Below are 21,998 nucleotides of genomic sequence, written 5' to 3' on the forward strand. Positions count from 1 at the left end.
AAAGCAGTGAAATGGTCACCCTGAGCTCTGCTGGCCTTTGCACCTTATATCCGTGTTCCTATCTTGCTGTCGAGTCTCTTTGTAGTACTTTTGTACCTGAGCTGCCGGTCACTGTTTTTTCCCATTCACGTCTGGTTCTTTTTTGTTTTGTTTTGTTTTTTTTTCCCCGTTCTTAGATCTACAAATCCACCAAGTGCAATGATATGCAGCAGTCTGGCAGCTGTCCCCGAGGACCCTTCTGTGCCTTTGCACATGTAGAACGTACGTGGGCTGCTTCTCTTGTCTTTCATGGATATTTGAGCTATGGAGAGCTTCTGGCCAAAATGGTTTAAAATGTAGGGCCATTAAACTACAGTTTCTGTGAAGTATTTTCAAAAACAAAAGTATTAACTTTGATAAGTTCCTATAAAACTATGCTAGTGTGGGAGGTGTTGGCAGAGCTGAAGGCAGGAGGAGTCTGTAGGACTCAGCCCTCGGTTCTCCCTGCACTGTCTCTTGAAGCATCTCCCTGTGGTCCCTCTCGCTCGCTCAGTTCCCCATATCTCACTTTGGGAGGACTGGAACAGAGGGAGCTGCTTCTCCTGTACATGGATGAACTGTACCTAGCTAAGTTGCAAAGTGTTGTATTTTAAAAAGCTGAGGATAAAATTGCTATTTTTAGTGAATGTATTGATCTGTTTTAAAAATCAAATACTATTTTACTATTTATGAAGTTTTGCTTAGAGTTTAAATCTTTAAGTCAGGCTGGAGAAGAAAAAATACGCAGCTCTTTTTGTCCGCTTTTCTTCAAATCCTCTTTTCTCAATAGCTCCCTGATTTATAGGGCATTATTTCAATCCTCACTTTCATCATCTGTAAACCAGTGATGCTGTTTTGGTTGTGGGAGTTCTAAATTCAGGTGGATACTAACATCCATAGATAAACGGTTGGCTCCTGGTCCTACGGCTCCTACTCAGTTTCTGCACTCCAGTCTCACTGATGAATTTGCAGCAATTAGAGCAGGTTACTCAGAAGTCAATAGCTTGGCTCTGATACTGACTCACTACATGGCTTTGAGCAAATCTCTTTGTTATTTGATTATCCTTTGTAAATGGTGGAATTAGTAATTGCTGCCTTTGTCAAGGAATGGTGAGAGTAAATTCCCTACAGGTTATGCAGTTCCTTTTATAGGAAGCCTTGTCGACAAGCAGTAATTATAGCCGGAGCTGTGGGCTATAATGGCCCAAAACACAGCAGTGCAACTCTGCAGTATGATCCAGGAAGCTTAAGAGAAAATGAAATCTTGATAAAGAAACAGTGTTTAGCAAACTCCCTTGTGTATAACATAGTATTTTTGTTTAGGAGATGCTTTATTCCTAACAAGATTACTGCACTTGGTACTATACTACTTTAAAGCCAGAGTAAACTGGCTATTCTGTGGCACTTGGGTCATTCCGACCTGGTTATTTCTTGTGCTGTCTTATGGAATTGTATCTTTTGGTACTTTCTTAGCAAGGTGAACACTGAGAGCCTAATTCAATTAAAATAATAGGCATCCATTTATTGTATTTGCTCTTAGCATGAGTTTTGCTGATTATTAGCAAGAAATGTGTTGAAACCAGTAGTTTAATGTGATACAGGCATAGTGTTGGTTATATATTTTTTTGTACAGATGCTGAGTAGTGTAAATACTAGAAGTCTATAGCATCTCTGCTTTACCTTCCAAACCAATGACACTTTCTTTTTGTGGATGCCTTTCTATATACGTTACTTTTTTTTGGTAATGTTTTGTACTAAGTGCAGATGGAAACTTATCTCCCTCAGCTAATTATAATGCGCCCATCAACTTTGTGCCTAGCAATGAAGAAAGCTCTGCTTAGTTCAAGACAGCTGAATGAATAACACATAATTCATGCAGGGAAGATATTTTCGGACCAGCTTTAATGGACTAAAGAGCAGCACAGTGTACAAGTGATGTACAAGTACTTGTACTTGTACAGATGTACAAGTAATAATGTAAGAAATATTAGAGAAGAAGTAGCCGCTTGCTAGATAGGATTTCTCCTTGCTTCTATACTTATATGTAGATGCTTGTGGAATATTTCTTCTTTCAAGAATATCTAAATATTCTTGGTTTTGAACATCTTGTGCTCCATTGCAGTTGTATAGCTTTGAGTAATGTTCAATGTGCTTTCATTTTTTCCAGAGCCTGCGCTCAATGAAGATTTACAGCAATCCTCAACTGTGTCCAGCCCGACACAGACAGGGCCCGTGATGTACATGCCGTCAGCGGCTGGCGATTCCGTTCCTGTCAGCCCTTCCAGTCCACATGCCCCAGACCTTAGCAATGTATGTAGCACTGCGGGGAAGCCGCCTCCATATTTTATAAATCTGCGTTTCTCTGAGTCTCTATACTTCTTTCTCCCAAGAACAGATGTCTTAAGAATCCAAAAGCCCAAAGGATATGTTATTTTTCTTTTGGTTCTCAGCTCCATGCTTTTTAGAGAGATCTGTTTGTTTGGAACATACAATTTAGTGGCTTTAGTATTGTCCTCTCACCTATAAAATTTCTAAGCCTTCCTTTTTGTGCAGTTTGTTGATGTACTTTCAGGAAAGTGGAATACATCCGCACATGAAGTCCAACTCCTTCCTGTCTGGAGGTACATATTGGGCTTAGTTTCCAAGTACTCTAATTAAAGGCTGTGAGCCAATAACGTCTAAAGTACATAACCACAATCGAGTTTGTTTACATATGTAATCTCAGAGGCTTAACCTGTGCATATTGTGTGTTGTATTATAGGATATCCTCGATTCCCTCCCTCTCCTACTTCTGGAGATAGCTAAACTCTGTAATATGTTTAAGGAATGCCCCAGTTTGTTGGTAGTTCTTTATTTTAATTGTGCATACGAGAAGGGAGATCTTTAAATGCTGAACAGATACACACAGACAGATAAGAAGCCCGTGGAACGCTAGACCACTTCATTTTTCCTGAGTTTTTTTCTGTTTTGTTCGTTAAGTCTTTCCTGTTTGCAGTACTGTTGATAAGGTGTGTAACCTTTTCAAATGGTTGGTTGAGGTTTTGTGAAGGTAAAATGACATGACTTTAACTCATTTGAAACTGGTCAGGGAGAGGTGAACTCATTTAGGACCTCTGTTTTATCTTATTCCCCCTCTTTAAAAAGAGAAGCTGATAGTTTGATTTTATTAATGCCAAAGCCAACCTAACAGTTCATAGTTCTCCTGAATTTGATTGCAGCCAGAATTCCAAACAGATCTTGAAAAGTCTGGACATAATATTTTCTCTCTCTAAATAACACTGTGGAAAGCCATAAAAAACAAACCCCCTTCATCTTAGGGATGTATCATCTAAGTACTCTGAAAACTGCAATGAAATGGAAGATATCTTCCTTTTAATAGACTGTTAAGGTCTTTTTTTATCTCAAGCTCTTAGTCTTTTAAACAGTCTTTACTAATCCTTGGATATGTGCCAAACGGCAACACATGTCTTTCTGTGACTTCATCACTCCACAGGGCATCTGCATGTAGCTTGCAAACAAATATGGCTTTGCTGGTGATCATTTTACATGATGAATTAATCGGAGAAAAAGGTCCCTGTAGCAGCCAGCCTCACGTGGCCTGTTCTGTTTTGTATTTGTACTGTAGGTGTGGAATAAATCAGGAACTCTGCCAACTAGCCCCACCTCCACCACAGTGAGTAGTATCTTTGCGACTGTAGGGAAGCATGGACAGCAGAATGTCTGTATAAAAATAAAATCAAAACATTGTAGGATGCTCCTTCTTCCTAATGCCAGCCCAGACTGTGCCACATCAGAATCTGTGGTAGCAGGAGCTGTCTAAATGTTGTGTGAAGCAGAGTCACGCTTGCCAGTGCAGGCAAATAATTTCTTGTCCCAGAGAAATGGGATCTCTGCGTTGATTCCTGTTGGTGCTTTCTCTAAAACTTGTCTTAATATCCTTTGCTGCTGTCTGTGGCTTCATCTACAGTGCAAAACTAGCCTTGTTGCATGTGGTTGTGATCCCTGGTTATAGTCCAAAGAATGGAACTGTTGGAAATCCTTGGGTTTTTTTTAATGCAGTTGTTGGTATTTGGCTTGTGCCTGCATTAAAGCTTTCAGATTTCCAACTGGAAAGCGAAAGACACAGTATTACACATAGCTCAGATTTGCTTTGTTGTTCTGACTGCCATAGCATGTTTCCAGGTTTCACACCGTTACTCAGAGTGCAGACAGGATCCCCTGTAGCTTAAGGAAAGCGAAGAGAGTTTTGGACAGCTTTGGAAACTTGATCAGTCGCATCTGAGGCCTCAGAAAGAGTAAACGTCACTAGAGCTGTAGGTTGGTTTTTATAAGACTGCACTCCAGTACAAAGTAATGACAATAAAACCATAATTGTGGGACTGTCTATCCAGTATCTACTGGAACTTTTTCCTGGTTTTTAATTACTGTTTGCCAGAAGCTTGTATGCTTGTGGTGACTGTCAGTATAATCGATGTACAGTGAAGTGAATGAGCTCTTCTGTGGGATGCCTCTCCTCTTCAAGTCATTGCTGCTGGCTGTACTTTCCTGACACTTGTTCCTTCTATTAGATTCTTTGTAGGAACAGCAGTCTCGGAAGCCCATCTAATATATGTGGGTCTCCTCCTGGCGCCATTGGAAAGCCACACAGCTTGGAGACCATTGGTTTTCCTCCAGACTCAGTAACAGCAGCTGGCAGCTACAAGAAAGCACCGGGGTTTGAGCGAGAAGATCAGGTGGGGGCCGAGTATTTGAAGAGTTTCAAATGCCAGGTTAGTAGGGAATATTGGCTGGAAGAATTGGGGGGGATGAGGAAGAATGAGAAATTGCCCAGTCTAGTTTGAATGTATTTTTATTTTTCATGGAACAAAAATGAGAAAGCACTGTTCTCGTTAGCAGTTCTCAGATCTTTGCTGTTGCTTTCAGCCTCCCTTCCAGTCTCTTCCATCTTATATCTGTTCTTGTCTGCCCGGCTGCCATCACACACTCGGTTTGTAGAAGTCAAGCTGCTGCTTGTTTTCCTAATCCCTCACAACTTCTGTCCTGTGTTGACCCTGAGTAGCTTCCCACATATCACTTCTTGCTCTTTCTTTTTCCATATTCAGCTCCTTGCCAGGAGTTGCTGTTTCTCTTGCTGTATTGTCTCATGGAAACTCATCCCTCCTTCTCTATTCTCACTCCGAACTCTTACCTTGATCTCCGTGACTTGGTTTGTCTTCTGTTTTCACCATTCGTTTCTTGGGTGTATTAAAAATGTCACGTTGGTTGTCTCTTCTCTGGCTGTATCATTCTTATCCTTGACTCTGTCCTGTGGCTTCTGTATTAGATTTTTAATTCCTCATTCTCATTTGAAGAACTCTCTGCAATCTTACCCAACCTACATCTCCAATGACATTCCCTCTTATGTCTTTTGGATGTCCTGATCTTGCCTTGCTGCTTCCTCAGTGTTCTCCTTCTTGGTGTTGTGCCTTATTCAGATGCTTTCTAAGCCTAGAACAGCCTCTTCCATCTCTTGTGCCACACATGAGCTTTTCCACAGTCAACTTGTTATTGCGAATTTCCTTTCTTGATGTTACAATTAATATTTTCTCTGCACCATCCCTTCCAAATCAGCTGCGTCTAACCCAGAGCTTGGGGCTCGGTTTTTATTCCTCACTGGATTTGTAAATGTAATGGAACAACATCTTGATTTAAAGGAAGGAATAGCTATTTTTATGGAGAGGTGCCTGAAAAAATATTTCCTACAAGGTCTTTTAATAAAAAATATATAAAAAGGAATGAAAATACCTGGTTTACGTTGCTTGAAAACAGAGGTGACGAGAAATGCTGCTTTCAGCCTTTTCAGACATTTAGACTCTTGTCTGTAATATTAAAGAGCTAGATTTAATAAGCTTATATTGCTGCATTAGTATTGCACTGCTGTGAGAAAACAGTGGAAATATCCCATCCAGACAAGATCTTGCATAAAGTAGTTGGATTTAGAAGCAGACTCTGTGGGTTTTGTTTTATTTATTTTCACAGCTTCGGGAAAATATGACCAAACTTTGCAGTAGGACCAGTCTCGACCGCTGTTTAGTCTAATTAAAATGATTTAGTGACAAATGCAGATTAAGCTATATGCACGCATGCTTTCTTATAAATGCTTCCATTGTCTTGCTTAACGTGGATGTGGCTTAGGAAATTGCAAATTGATGCAACACGTCTTTGGGGGTAAAGAGCAGACCATGCTGTGATCCTGGCTCTTCTTGCGGGCACAGCAGCTTGTAGCAGTTGTTTAGAAACAAAAGAAAAAACATGTGCTCATTCTCTATTGCCTCTGCTGCAAAGCAGGAGTGAACCCAAAGCCCAAGGACTGAGAGAACCCCTGTTTCCTGCCAGCAGAGGCAGGGTGCCAGGGAGGCCCTGCTTTGGAGAAAATGGGCAGCAAGCCTAAGCCAAGGAGAAAGGGGATGGAGCATGAATAGGGCTTTTAAAAGGAGGGCCAGATGATGAGCGTTTATGTCTGAAGTCCGGGATGTGCTACAAAGATACTGTATTCAGGTAGCTTCTTACTCATGTGGCTGTAATTAAGCACAAACCCGTGTTAAATGACTGGCATAAATAGCTGTTAAGATATAGACGGAAGTAATCACAGTTGCCTTATGCTAGGCTTCTACAGACAAAATTAGGTGTCTCCTAAGTGTCCTGATTTAATTTTCTTTTAATCTATAATTACTTACTTTTTTAAATCCTCTGTAATTCCCTTTGGTTGCAACAGGCACCAGAGATTCTCATATACCCTGTAAATTAGTCCAATAATTAGGCATTTAACTTTGTTCACTCATATTTGAAAACTTCAGAGACGCTCTGGCTCAGCTCTGCAATTCGCTTGTCATTTTTCCTCTGTAGAGTTAGTACAAATGGTTTCTATCTTATTAGAATGAAAAATGCACCTTCTGTGTTAATAGGTTCCACATAGTTTGTGGTAAGGCTGAGCCAGCAGTTAAAGCTAAAAATACTTTTCCTGAGTCCCAAAAGATTTAGCGAGCCGGAAAAATGCTGGCTGCACTGGAAGGACTTGAGTGCCACGACCAGGAGGTGTTCCCAAGTCCTGACACACAGAACAGTAGGTTTCTTCCATGCTGGTCAGAAAACACTCGGTTTCACTCATAAATTATGTCCCCTGTTTTCTTCCCTGACTGCAGCAGAGTCAGCTGGAGAATTTCAGCCTGCCCTTTGAATTTCTGTCTTGATGTGTGCCCTTTTTAATGTTATTCAGAGCTAAAGGAGACTGGCTTAGTGGTGACAATTGGTTTGCTCTATTTTTCACTTGTGTTACATGAATTCGAGATGGTGGGAACTGGGACTAGCTTAGAAATGTATTCACTTTTTCTCATCCTTAAAGGAAAAAAAAAAAAAAAACAACCTTCCAGTAAGACTTAGCTGCAGCAGAGCCAGCTTGCTACGTTGGCAGGAAGCCTCTCGGCAGGGGGGACATGGCTGCATATGTGCCTCCACTTTGGCTGCTGACGTGTGTCGATAGCACATCTTGTGTTCAGCCGAGTGTCGAACAGGGTAGGGATGTGTTGGATGATCTTGCGGGCGTGTTATCAGACACACACAGATGCACTAACGTACCGCATCTACTGCACACAAAGGAAAACAAGCCTGCGGTGGGTTCCGTGGTAGTTTTGCTGTATGTAAACGCCCTGTGTGGTGTTCAGGGAAGCGTGAGAGAATGGTACCCACCGCAGAAGGATCTTTGCATCCGTATTTCAACTGCCTGTTTGCCAGGCTTTGACCTCCCCATCAACCCGTAGGCATACATCTGAGCAGAGAAAATGATTTAATTAAGTAGAACCAAGGGATGAGTTCTTCCGCTGCTCTTTCGCCTGTCTGGTTATGTCATCCCTCTCCAGCAATCATTTATCTTTTTCATAAGACTGTTTAAGCCAAAAAGTCAAGGCGTATCACTTCAGGTCAGTGTGGTGTCTCACGTGCTGCTGTTGGACATCGTGCCTGAATCTCCCCTGTAGAGATGGTGACTGCCTGCATTTGCGATAAAAATGATTGAGCGGACTTTATACCCAGAATATGTCTCTGATTCAGACTGGGGGGGTTGGAGGGCGAGTAAACAAGCAGCCCTGACTCTCAGCACTTTTTTTGCTCCCTTTCTGTGCCTGGAGGGTGCGATTGATCTGCCTGTGCCTTACACATGGGAGGAACAGAGCAAGGCCCCAGGAACAGACCGTTACACACTGGCGAGCTCATGAGGCTACTTCCTTCCCAACTCTGGTTATTGTGGCGCAGAACTGACTGATGTTGTGAGGCAAGAGGGTTGATACCTGTTAAGGATATACTGCTGGAAGGTCCTTAAGCTGAATTTTTAGGCTGGATAGTAGAAGTCTAAATGTATGTTGGCATTCATGCAGTTTTGCAATTGCAGACAGCCTCGACCTCACTGATGTTTTGTAGCTTTGAGCTCTCTGTATTAATAGACGGGGGAAGGATATTTATTTTTTTAAATCAGTTTTGATGATGTTGCTTTTAAAATTGGTTAGTTATCTGTATTTTACTTTGCAATCCTAGCTGGGAGCTGGAAAAGTTTGAGGGAAAACATAATCTACATACTTCATTTTTCCAAAGCTGAAAAATGTTTACATAACTTAAAAGTATAGTATGCCTCCCACCATTCCTGGCCCTTTTTTTAGATACTGGCAGGGCTGATATTTCTAGCAAGGCAAAATAATTTGGTTTTGGTCTTGGTTCTTAAGATGTCTATTGTGCTAGCAGGGGGCTTTTACACTTGCCTTCACTGCTGCTCTTTGTGACAAGTCTTTGCATAACTCTAGGGGTGATGTCTTGATATACAGAAAGCAAATTACTTAGGATGTTTTCAGTTCTCTGTGCTTTCGCGCTCTCTGAATTCTCTAGTGCCCAGAGCAGGCTGTAAGAGAGGAGGGGAATGTGTTTCCCATGGCCTCTCCAAAGCCATTTTTAATTTTGCTGCTAATCCCTCTGCTTATCTTTTGTTCTGTTTCTTTCCTGCAGCAAGCAAAAATGAAGTCCCACTCACTGGAACACAGGAGCCAGGAGCAACCTTTGTTACAGCCCAAACAGGTACGGTACTGCTAGCAGGGCTCTGAACCTCGCTCAGTGCTCACACCACCACAGACAAGGACACGAGAAATCTCTGGATCCAGGCAACTCTGCAGGGAGTAAATGACAGCCCAGACGCCATTAGGGATGCCCAGCTTGGGGGATTCCTTTACGAAAATGAGATGATTTGCTGGAGGTGTTATTTGAGAATGGCTAGACCTGTGTGAATTCAGGATAGATTCATAGGCCTGGACCGTGCTGGAGAGAGTCTCCAAATTACAGAAAATTGAGCTGGAATGGATCTCTGGAGTCATCTAAGTTCAAGGATTCAGCAAAGAGAATTTAATATCAGATTCTAAGTCGTGTGCTGAGCTAAGTTGGAGTGAGTGATTGTGTGACCCATCGCTATGATTGCATGCAACCTGTGGGTCGCGGGAGTTAATTCTGGGGCAGCCTGAAGGATGTTTGTGATACTGAGGGGGGTGGGGGGAATGGACAGAACAGAGAACAGTTGGCAGAATTTAAAGAAAAGCTGTTAATCTCTCCCCCACCCCCAGCCCAGTAGTAGCACCAGCCATCTGTCAGGTTGGAACCAGGCAGGAACAGGTTTGTTGCTGATCTTTGTCTCATTCCTGCGTGTTTCTAGAGGGATTCTTCTATGAAGATGTTTTATTTTCTACCTCTTTGCCTCTTAAAACTCTTGTTTCAGGACATACTGGGTATTCTCCCAGTGGGGAGCCCGCTGACATCCAGCATCTCCTCTAGTATCACCTCCAGTCTGGCTGCAACGCCACCAAGCCCTGCCGGCACCAGCAGCATCCCAGGCATGAATGCCAATGCCCTTCCTTTCTACCCAACCAGTGACACCGTTGAGTCTGTCATAGGTAACTTTGCCTTTTTTATTTATGCTAATAGGGCTTCCTCAGACGTGGATCACCAGGTATGAGAATTGGAATAGCATGGGTGTTCCAGTGAACTCCAGTTTCTCGTCTCTGTCAGCGTTGGCAGATTCCTGAGGCTTTTTCTGTGACTGTGACACATCTGATGTTTTCTGCAGGTCATTATGGATGAAATTCACCCGCAGGACCAACAGAAGGCCTCTGAGCCACTTACTCAAAATGTCAGATGGTGTAAAGGGCCTTAGTTTTAGGTTTTTCAAAGTGACAAAGAGGTCTTGGAGGAGGCAGGAAATCACAGGGGTGTTTTCCACAGTTACTACCCCTTACATTCTAAATGACAATTTTATAGCGAGCGCTCCCACCAGGTAGATTGTAAGGACTTGCCCTTCACAGACTGTAGGACAGAGGCTGTAAGAAAAAGGAGAGCAGGAGAGTCCAGAGTGGACTCACTCCTCTTAGATAAGTACAGGTTTTTTGGTCACCACTTTTTCTTTTCTTTTTTGTTTTTATCCAACGTTTCTGAGGTGATGTCACTAATTTGTTAAAAATAATAATAGAAGTGAGTGGGCAGGTGTGGGATGGAATTATATCGATCACGATTAGTGATGAGGCATGTTCAAATAGATAGAAAACGTGCAGGCATTCATAAGCTTTCTTTATTTTACCCTATCTTTGAACCTCAGAGATGTTTTTCAAGTGTTCCCTTCTACTTGTATTTCTTTTCTGAGTGGCTCTTCAGCAAAGCAGGGACAAAGCACAAGCCAGATCCAGACATGTCATAAGCCAGTGTGACAGCATATTATGGACAGACTTTAAAGAGAAGTTTGGAGAAGACTTATGGGAACTGCTGTTATTTCATCAAACACCTGTTTTCTTGTAACATTTGGGAATACTTTTGAGACAAAAAGAAATCAGATCAGGCAAAACCTGAACTGAAAAGCTGCCCATGACACTTCTGCCAAACCATTTCAGAACAGCATTGCGCAGGGTGGAGAGTAGGGCCGTGCAGACTGACAAATAGCGAGCAAAGGCTCCTCTGCATGTAGGCTTTTTGGCCCATCCTATCTCTTGAAGTTGTTGGTCCTTTATAACATAATTGGTACCTCTGTGTCTGGCAGAGTCTGCCTTGGATGACCTGGACCTGAATGAATTCGGAGTGGCTGCCCTGGAGAAGACATTTGACAGCAGCACAGTGCCCCACACGAGTGGCATCATGATAGGTACATGAAAGCAACAGAGCTTTCTTTATCTTCTGCCAAGCAGTGTTGCCCAGTCACCTCAGTGGAGCCAGCCCAACAAAACTCTAAAACCACTCCCCCAATTACATTGGTTAAAACAATAATTATAACAAACTGGCAACTGCTGAGCATCTTTGAAGTGAAAGCTTGCCCATATTGACTAGCAGAGCTGAGTTCTTGCCATTGGGCCCAGGTGTCTTGGGGATGTTTCTTGAGACTGAATGGGACTTGCTTGATGGTGTTCTGGTTTTTTTTTTTTCTAAAGTGTGTAAGAGGACTCTTGAAGGCATCTGATACCTTTTAAAACAGGCCAAAGTATAATGATTTGCATCTTAAGCAGAAAACTCTCCCTAGCAGTAACAGGAAGCTCACTGACCTGGTAATGCTATCCACCTGTCACAGAGTGTCATCAAGGTCTGCTGATTTGATTCCTGTAATGTCTGTCTCATTTTGATACGTGGAGGTAGGCTAAGGCCTCTTCTACCTGTCTCTAATGAGCGTCCAGGGAAAACTAAAATGTCTCATAACTTTTGGAAGTGGTTGTGGTTTCTGGCCACCCTTGCTGTGTAAAACAGGTTTTTGAATGGGAGCTAACTTTGGTTGTCTGAAGGTTTCCAAGGGGAATAGACTGCCTGGAGTTGTACTGAGGTAGGAGGGGACCTGTGGGAGGAACCCTAAGGAATATCACTTCCACTTTCCTGCCAAAGATAAGAGCCTGGTCGGAGAGTTTGCTGTGCATGTCTGCTGATAACCCTGCTTCTGCTGCTACCCATCTGCAGTGGTTGAGACATCCTTCACACTGCTTTTCCCTCTGTTCATGTCAGGTCTGGGTGGTACCTGGTGATCAGGAGAGAGTGGGGAGCAGGGCTGAGATCTCCCTCCATCTCTCTGTGGCTGGCAGAATGACCTTTGCATAAGGGGAGTGTGATGTCTTTCGAGGTTGGGCTTTTGTTTATTTGGGTTTTTTATTACTGATAGATCCAGGCACTTAAGTATGTCTAAAATGACTAAAGCTAGTCACTGATTTTTAGTGGTTGAGATCAATGACCTGACCCAGCATGAGTGTCTTCTCATTACAGGTTGTTTGAAGTATTAAAGGCAGAGGCATGTGTTTTTAGAGGTGAATTTTTCATTGCTGAGTATTTTACCAGATACCAAATTAATCTTCTCTAGAGTGATAGGGACTGAGCTCTGCTCAGAAAACTTTTTGTTGCTTTGGCTGATGTTAGAGTAGTCTCCGTTGAACTCTGGAGGGTCTTAACCTACATGGTTCATGGGACAGCAACTTCAGAGCCCCTCTTAAAGGATGAGAGGGGAATGCAACAGGACGAGAAGCGGAGGGAATCCCGAGGGGTTTAGGGAGGAGGAAGGGAACTTAATGCCTTCTGCTCTGAACTCCTGCGCTCTGCCCATGCTTCACGGTCATACATAGCCATCCTCTCTGTGTGTTCTTTGTCCAGGTGGGAGTTTGCTGCAAAGTTCTGCTCCTGTAAATATCCCCGGGTCCCTTGGAAGCTCTGCCTCCTTTCACTCTGCCTCTCCTTCTCCACCGGTCAGCCTCTCATCGCATTTCCTTCATCAGCCCCAGGGACACTTAAGCCAATCAGAAAACACATTCCTGGGGACATCAGCTTCTCATGGATCATTAGGTAAATGCACAGTGTGTGTGTCCCATGTACATGCCTGTCTGTGCCATGTAAGTATTTTCTTTTAAGTTAGCTTTAATTTTAATGTATTATTTCACTGCTGCCATTTGTATCTTTTCTTCCCATGAGAACAGCAACAGCACTAGAAGCTGCTTTACCAAAAATCAGCTCATACCTTGTGAGCAAGGGAGCATTTCCCTCTGCTTCCCATGGATCTGGGCTGAGAAAAAAGGACAGATAGGTTTAAGTGACTCACCCTGATAGTGAATTTCAGGGAAAAGAGCTCTCTCTGCCTTTTCTCGCCACCAGTGCTGTGCCAAGACTTCACTTTACATAAAACTGAGAGTTGGGTCCTCAGCTTTGCTTAGTTAAGGGGTGTGTGTGTGTGTTGCAGTTTGCCCTTGGGGCTGCTTATAGGTCAGATGAGCTCCCAGAAGCCATAGAGCAGACTTGGGTCATTGTACTTTTTTCTCCCATTTGACACTCTGCTCCCAGTTTTGCAGTATGGACTTTGCAAAAAGTTAGTGTTCCAGCTTTGTCGCCTTTGCTCCTTTTTCTTTCCCCCTCTTGAGGTTCTGTTGCCTGTACGAGGGACTGTGAAGGGAAGAGAAATGGCTTTGAAGCTTCAGCTGTATCAAGCAAAACTGGGAACTGAGGGGCCAAGTCTATTTTATTATCCAGATGCAGGATTACCTTGAGAAATAAAAGTGTTTGATGGGCTCAAGGCTACTACAGTGACACTTCCTCTGCTGATTTCTGTGCTAGTAACAGTAAATGTTAGTTCTCTCTATCGATACCAGATGTAAATACTTCTTCAAATTTGAGATACGCTTTAATCTTTAATATTCAGCTTAAGCTAATAAAATGATTACATGCTTTTGTAATCTGTTTCTGCATGCACTTATCTGTGTAACTGCATCCCTTGTTTGCGTAGGCGAAAACCATGCATCCATATCTTGCGACTGCTATTTGTTTGGCTTTAACAGCTTTCACAATTATTGTAATAAGAAAAGAGACATCAGAGGGCATCTCTACTATTAATTAGTGTTGAGGCTGGCTGTTCATCCCGGTTCCAGTAAGAAAAAGAAAACTTGCTGATAGGGCCTGCTTTTAATTTCAGAAGCAACAATTTAAGCAGTTATATTTGTCTTGATTATGTAGTTATACAAATAAAGCAAAAGAAAAATAGGAAATTCACAAATGCATTTAAATAGCTTATTTTTAAGAAAAAAGTTGGATATATTTCTGTAATGCAACAAAACTATTTTTGCTGAGTTTTGGTAAGATATTTATAGAGCAACCTAGCAGTTGGGAATCTAGAATCTATCTGTTCTATGTGACTTGCTGAATGAACATGAGCTAGTGTGTGTAGCTATTGCTTATTTGTATTGCAATTAACTTAAAAATACCTAGTCCTGGGCTGGTTCCTGCTGTGCTAGATGCAAAATGTGCAGAGAAGGCATTCCTGACCAAAGGGGCTTGCTACCTCAAATGTGAAATAAGAACAGCAGGCGGAAAGAGGGAGTAGAAAGAAATGGCAAAATAAGCTTGGTCAGCGTTACAGCGGAATTCATGGTATCCTGGCATCCTGCTTAGGGCTAGGTTCCCATTCAAGAGATCTGGAGTTTTAAAAATAAAGTGTGAGTGGGGATTCCATTAAAACTTCTTGCTTTCAACCGAGCACACTTCAGAGCAACTGAAACGGATCTATGGTAAGTGGCTTGAGACAGCAAAGATCCCTTGCTGCTCTGCTAAATGACTTGTTAATGCACTGAAGCCCTTAGTGAAGACGAGTTACTATTTTTCACCTTTTTTTTTTTTAACTCTTTGTGTCTTGGCTGGTACTAAGCGGGACATAAGTGGTGCTGGGTGATCCCTCAGTGAGAGGCCGTTGGCTTGCTTGCAGACCAGTCGGTTTGATTGCTGTAAGATCAGAATTATCAAATACAACTAGATTTAGGAACGTCCACAGCCAGTGGTGAGCACCACTAAATGAAAACGACTCCTACATCAAACTGGTTTCATGTCTGTGTGTGTAAGACCCCACATCACTCAGTAGCTCTGTTTCAGTATGAGCTTTTCCTACTAGTTCTCCCCTGAGTGCAGTGTGGATGCTTGTTTTAAGTAAATACGTTTTTGCTATTGAAAGAGTACAAGCCTTGGAGTCTGTGAAAAATAGCCGACTGGTTTTCTACCGCTTTGTCTCCTAAGCCTTGAATTTATTCCTGAAAACAGAAATTATTTGAACAAGCTAAAATAGAGAAGTGGTTAGTTAGGAGTCTCCAGTGCCAGTCACTAGCTTTGTGCCTGAACTCTGCAGGGGATGAAGCTGATGTATGTACTGTTGCCTCCACCTGTTTATAAACAGGGTTTTCCAGTTAGTGCTGTTTCTTGCATATGCAAACAGTAATGGCGTTGGTGCACTTCAGTCTCACTGTTTGGGAGGTGAGACCAAGCTGAGGAGACAAAATCAGAAGTTTTCTTAGGGATTCCTCATGAGAGGAAGCACCACCTGGGTTGGTTTGTGAACCAATCTGTCACCAGCACTGGATGGCTGTGCTGCACAGGAAGGTGGGAAGGTAGTAAGCAGTTCAGAGGTTCTCGTATGAGAAGGGGGATTCAAGCTAATAGTCAGCTCCGCTCTAAAATTGATGCTTCTAAAAACAGCCTGGTTCAAAGGCTGCCTCCACTCAGTGTCTTGAGTCCTCCCTCTGTCACTAATGATGAGGCCTAATGGTGTGAAACTTCCCCTATAAAGTTCCGCTGTGACAGACTCCTGGGTCCTGGGGATGAAATGAATTCTTAAGATGATCTTCTTTTTCCCTATGTACACATTTTTGAATCCTGGATTTCACAGGGTTAGGGAGGAAATGGGGAAATTGCCAGCACCTGTGACATAACCCTCTCTATTTCCCTGTGAAACAGGTTTAAATGGGATGAACAGCAGCATATGGGAACACTTTGCTTCGGGGAGTTTTTCGCCCAGTACCTCACCTGCATTTCTGTCAGGTCCAGGTGCTGCGGAGCTGGCACGGCTACGACAAGAACTGGATGAAGCCAACGGCACAATAAAGCAGTGGGAAGAGTCTTGGAAACAAGCCAAACAGGTACTTGGGCAATTCCCGGGAAAGAAGGATTAGGGAGTGTAAAGGAGTAGGAGGGTGTCAGCCTTTCAACAGGAGCTTTCCAGACAGTGAGGTGATGGGAAGAGCTGTGGGTTTTACAAACAGATTCTCTTAAACATTCTTATTGTTCCTTCTGCCTTGGAAGGGGGGGGACTCAATCACTGTGCTTGATGTGTTGAGATGCTGGTTGTGCAAGGCCAGGTGTCATAAGGGCTGCACTGAGGTGTTTGACAGTCTTTTAGACCTGGTAATTGCCTTAAATCCATGACAATTTGCTGGTATGCAAAGTTCATCCTCTTAACGGTGTGAGCCAACTACATAGAACCACAGCCCAACCAGATGGGGTAACTGGAATGAGCAGCGCTTTAAGGATATTTCAGAATTTGGGAACAGGGCAGATTGGACAGAGCACGCTCCTGGTGAGGAGTGTGTGGAAATGGATAGTTTTGCTGGGGATTCTCTATTGGAGCCTGACCGAGTTTTCCCACTCCTCCTCCTCCCCTCTTTGTTGGAACTTGTAGGCTTGTGATGCTTGGAAAAAGGAGGCAGAGGAAGCAAATGATCGCGCCAACACAGCTAACATGGAATGTGAACTGGCCCGGGAGCAGAGGGAAGCCTTGGAGCTGCAAGTGAAGAAACTGCAGGAGGAGCTGGAGAGGATCCACACAGGCCAGGACCCTCAGTTTCTGCGCTCCTTCTCTGACCTGGAAACACTCTCACTCTCTTCACTTTACACCCTTCAGAAACAGCTGCGGGCAAACCTGGAGAAAGTCGATAAGGTGAGTGCCAGGGATTTGCAGGGCAGGGCTTTGCTCTCTCTGCTCCTACAGATCGTGGCTTTTTCCCCTTTTCTTTAATACAGCCAGAAATCGGCAGCCTCTCAAAGCAATTCCATGTGGATGTAGCCAAAAGTGAGCTTTAGCCAGTTTACAGGAAAATACCTACCTCTTCCTGATGTCTAAAGCACAGAGTTTCAGTTAATCAGAGCTGCTCTGTTGAACCTAAAGGTCCTAAAAGACATCATGCTGTGCTGCTTTGCTTTTGCTTCCGAAGATGAATGGGTGGATGCTGCAGGTCCTTCCCCTGCTGCCTCCTTGCTGTTCCCCAGACTTTGTGGCTCAGGACGGCAGCCCCTTTGCTTTGTGACTTGGATGCTTATGTTTCGCCCTGTCCCCCTCTCTTGCAGGCGGTATTTCAGATGCAATCAGTGAAATGCCTTAAGTGTCAGGAGGAGAACCGGGTGTTGTTACCGTGCCAACACGCAGTGCTGTGTGAAACGTGCGCCGAGGAGGGCGAGTGCCCCATCTGCCATCCCAACAGGCCCCATTCTCTCCAGTCGTGACCTTCCAAGGACACTTGTTCTAATCATATCGTATAGGACTTTTTAACTTTATACATACGTAGATATATATGTATGTGTACATATATATATGTATGTGTATATATATGTATATATGTGTGTGTATGTGCATGTTTGTGTATGTGTATATATATGCACACACACGCACATACACACATAAAACAAAAATTAGTTGCAGAGCACTTTTTAATATTTTACATCCCGTATCTAAACTGCCCCTCACCCGTGCCCCACTAATTCTAACTCTTGAGGAACTTTGAGAGCTGTTTTTAATACAGATCAAAGGGCCATTTGCAAAGAGTCTGTGTTTCTCCTCTTTTCTATTTAGGTGATAACAAATTTTTGACTATTTCCAGAAGGATTTAGAGTGGGCAAGAGGGGCTTCCACGTGCTTTCCAGAGGGAAGAGTTGAGATCACAGGGAGGATCAAGGTGGATTGAAGTGACTTGTTGGTGTCTTCAGTCTCCCTTCTCTTTCACTGACCCAGCTTGGTTAAAGCTGTCCTCCCTGATGGAAGCTCTGCTGGGTGACTGCCTGGTGGGCCTCACGTTGCCGATCTCTGAATGTGCAGGAACTTTGTCTGCCGTTTACTCAGCAAAGTTCGCTTTTTAAATTTTTTTTACACTCTTTGTATATTTGTATGAAAAGAAGAAAAGGGGGGAGGGAGGGAAGTATTGGATCTAGACCAAGCCAAGCCCCAAAATTCAGTGACTAATGTTCATTGCTGATACAGCAAACACGTTCCGGGTCTGAGCAGCCTTAGAAGTATTGCTCTTGGGTCAGCTCAAGTTCTTTATGAAAGCAACATGGATGCACAGGTTAGTTGTCTCCAGGCACCCCTTTGTCTAGAGACTTTTGACTGTTTCAGACCAGATAAATTTTCTTTTAGCCACTGGGACCTGTTTCGTAGTCACTGCTGAAATGCATGAAACAATTCCAGGTAGTCAGGCCGCTTTTCTTGAACAGAGTTGATGTTTCCTGTGAGCACCTCCAGGATGGGTTATAGACTGCTGGGTCCAGAAGCCCTCATACTTCATGATCACGTACGCCTGTGGTGACAGAGAAAGTCCAGCGTGACAAAGAAATGCCACCAGCTTAAACTTTACCAGTAGCTGAGCTTTCCTGTGACTTTCTTTACTGGTGTGTCCATTGGGTTTTTACATCAGGTGGATTGCAGTAACCTGCTGGGATCTCAACCAAAAGGCCACTCAGTTGATTAAACATTTTTATTTTGCACAGGGAATACTGCCTGTGCCACCCCTCCCTGACCTGGAAAAGCACTGGAACCTCCAGCAGCCCACTGTAGGAAAACTGAATTTTTACCGGAGCCTCTCAGAAAGCTTCATATTTAATGCAAAGACATAATTAGGTTTGCTTCCATAATTCCACCTTTCCTTTACATGGAAGGGGTTAATATGCATTCCCAGATGATCTCTTAAGTGCAGCTCTGTGTAGTTCTTTTTTATGTTTTTCCCATTAACTTGTTTTTGGGTTTTTTGGTAAAAATGCTTTTTTTTTTTTTTTTCCATGTGTATTTTATTGTAACTAGCATCAGTTTTTTTTAATTTTTTTTTTTATGGAGAGACACTGTTGAGTGATTATTGTGGCTATGTTGTTTGGTTATAGCCTTTGAATGTCTGTGCCATGGGGGCAGCACATCTGCCTTGGGTCTGATCTTAAGGAAAGACCTTTTATTAAAATACGTGAACATTTCTTTTTCTAGGAAAAAAAAGAAAAAAGTGGGGGGAGGAGGAGGAAGCCCAATTAAGATAAAAATTTACTAAAAAGTTTTTGTAACTAACTTAAATCATAGGAAATAAACTCTTGAATCAGGTCTTTAATATTTATAAGAACCAGAGCTGATCAGCCTGTTTCGGCTATTGTTTTGTAACAGTTTTTGTTAGCGTGGTGGTTTATCTGCTCCGTGGGACTGGTCAGGGTGACGCTGCCTCTGGCCAGCCCTCAGTTTTCAGAACTCTCGGGCACCTGGCTGCGTGGCTGCGTTTGATTCCCACAGGGGCTCTTCGCTTTGTCCCTTCTCTTCAGATGAAACTTATCCCCCGGTGGCAACTCTGTCTGTCTCTCTGGGATGTCCACTCCCGGTATGATGCAGGGCTGTCGGGTCAAGGAGGAAGAGATATTTGCCCCCAGTTTCCGTGGGGGCACACTGCTTAGGCAGGGGGGGCGCAAGGAAAATTCCAGGACAGAGAAAGCACGTTTTTTCCCTTTTGAGTAAAACGGTTTCTCTGTTTTAAAACTTATACTGAAGGACCAAAGAATTCAAAACTTCCCCCGGTTGTGGCCCTTAAACTTTAACTTTCCATTGCCACACTGCACTCATGGCAGAAGAGCCTGAAGGAATTAGCACTAGCCCCTTCCCTCACCCCACCCCAACGTATCTCAGCACTCTCTTTGCACACACACATAGACCATTTCTCACTTTCCTCTGGTTCTTTAAGAAACGCTTTCTAAATTTAGGTTTCTATGAATTTGTTTGCTGCTTTAAAAAAAATAATAAAATATCTGAAATGTGAATTGTTTTCTTAAGCATCAGATGGAAAAGAGAACTTTGACCATTTTGTGAATATTTTGGGGGGCCACTTATGTGACAATTCCGAAACTGAGGTGAGAGCAGGGGGGAAAGGGTGGCGTTTCTGACCCACTCCAGCAGGAAGGCTGAACTGCAATCACAGCACTGCGTTTAAGGCTTAGGAGCCTGGGCTCAGCTTCTGTGTGGTGTAAAAAGAGTCTTGTTGAAATAAACCTGGTGCTAATATGTGCAGCCCCTGTAACGTACTGTCACGCTTCCTTCTGAAGCAGGAGCTCCCTTTTACAGGACACGCAGTAACACAGCAGATCCAGGGGGGGCTTTTTTGGCTGAGTCACGGCGTTCCAAATGAAGTTTTGGGCCACGAGGCTTCTGGCTGAGCAGCCCAGCTGGCTGCTGCTGAGCAGCCGTGAACACGCCTGGGTCCTGCCTCTTCGCACAGACTCCTTATTGGATAGTGACATTTTCCTCCCCAAATTTTTGGGAGTATCGGAAGCGTGGACCTCAGTGACTAGTTGTGCAGGTCCGACGCTTCTGAGCTAATTGCTGGGGGAAGGGAGTCTTAATTGTGAGGTGAAACCACAGTATCTTAAAGGTCAATAAACTTTTACATTATTATGGAAGAACAATATAGAAGCAGATAGCCCAAGACGCCACTATCCTGGGTAGATAGACACCAAAAAGCAAGACTAGAGCTGTAGACGAGAGCCAGGAGCTGAAGAATTTTGGCATCACTTTGGGCTAACAGGACCACTTTTAGATCATCTCCAGCCTTAGCTGATGTAGCCGCGGGCCAGCTGTGGCGCAGGAGGGACCGGGGGAAGTCTCGGAGCTGGAGCACAACATTTTCCTTAAGCAGATTCCTCCCTACCCTGGCCCTGAAGGGGAGTCGCTGCAGCTGCTCCCCTGCCGAAGGGTTTTATGCTTTCCGTACATCTCTGAAGCTGAACCTGAGCCACTTGCAAGGCTTGTGCAGCTGAGACCATGAAGAGAAGTCCTTCCCCTGTGAGGAAGCCCGTAACGCTGAATGGACTCAGTAATTCATTGCTGTGCCACCAGCCTCCGAACCTCCTCTCTTTCTCCTTTTCCCCCCACCTGAGAAGGAAGAACGTCACCAGTGTTTTCCTCCAGAATTGTAATAATCCTTGGAGTGATGGCCAACAGCAAAGTAGATGTTACTGATGTAAAACCTAGTATTTTAAAGGTGAAGTATTCCTGCAAACTAGTGACTGCATCGGAGAGATTTCTGGGGCTTCCCCACTCCGTAGCTTCCAATGTTAAAACAAAATAAATACAGTATACGTTTAAAAAATAATAATAATAATAATACTACACACTGCAGTATTTCTGGTGGCGATTCCTGACCAGTCTCTTCCCCGCTTTCCCCAGGAGGAAGGGCACTGGGCAGAAGCGCCCCTAGTCCGTGTAGAAGTTGGCAGAATGGTGATCGGTGGTGTGTAAAACGTGTTGTTGATTCCATGTATAGAACTGTGATTTCAGCTGTCGTTCTCTCGTACTCTGTAAATATGTGTTTTGGCTGTCGGAAACCTGGTTTAGACTCTTTTCTTGGCAGAGTGAATTTGCATGTGGGGCTGGAAAGAACTCAATCTGTGTCACAGTTTCCAAGGGCAGGATGGATTTTTTTTTAGAGGACAATAAATTTTTATTTTTTTGCTAAGAAAAAAAAAAATAATCTAATAAAGCAGTGTGTGTGTGTGCGTGTATGCGTGCCCGGGGTGTATGTGCAGCCCCGTGCCTTGCTCTGGGGCTTGGGGAGGAGTGGAGAAGTCTGTGCAATGGAGCCCTTGACGGAATACATCTCCGTGGCCAATTTTGCCTTCTCCCTTTAATGAAACTGATAATTTCTTCCTGAGCTCCCTTTGGGATCAAGCCCCTTTTTTGGGAGTTGGGGGGTTGCCTTTATGATCGAGGTGCAATGGAAGAGGGGGAGAGTCGGTGCGGCGCGGTTGGTGAGGGCTGAGATTCTGTTAAAAATGGTATAAACTACAGAGGAAAGAGCGGTTTATCACCCAGATTCTGGGTCCTGACAAGAATTTCTCTCTCAGGGTCTCCCCCAAGAGCCGGGCTG

General features: G+C 43.7%; 1 protein-coding gene across 1 annotated transcript in view; it reads left to right on the forward strand.

Annotated features, from left to right (window-relative positions):
- Positions 1-21,579, forward strand: part of UNK (unk zinc finger) — a 45,236-nt gene extending 23,657 nt beyond the window's left edge. Inside the window, exons 7-16 of the mRNA XM_074160022.1 lie at positions 177-261; positions 2,186-2,328; positions 4,587-4,787; positions 9,046-9,114; positions 9,803-9,977; positions 11,111-11,212; positions 12,691-12,879; positions 15,802-15,983; positions 16,523-16,780; positions 17,188-21,579. Of these exons, the coding sequence (XP_074016123.1) occupies positions 177-261; positions 2,186-2,328; positions 4,587-4,787; positions 9,046-9,114; positions 9,803-9,977; positions 11,111-11,212; positions 12,691-12,879; positions 15,802-15,983; positions 16,523-16,780; positions 17,188-17,343 (1,560 nt within the window). The 3' untranslated portion in view covers positions 17,344-21,579. The remainder of the gene's footprint in view (positions 1-176; positions 262-2,185; positions 2,329-4,586; positions 4,788-9,045; positions 9,115-9,802; positions 9,978-11,110; positions 11,213-12,690; positions 12,880-15,801; positions 15,984-16,522; positions 16,781-17,187) is intronic.
- Positions 21,580-21,998: the final 419 nt, after the last annotated feature.

Source organism: Numenius arquata, chromosome 17, assembly GCF_964106895.1.
Source record: "Numenius arquata chromosome 17, bNumArq3.hap1.1, whole genome shotgun sequence".
NCBI classification, from domain to species: domain Eukaryota; kingdom Metazoa; phylum Chordata; class Aves; order Charadriiformes; family Scolopacidae; genus Numenius; species Numenius arquata.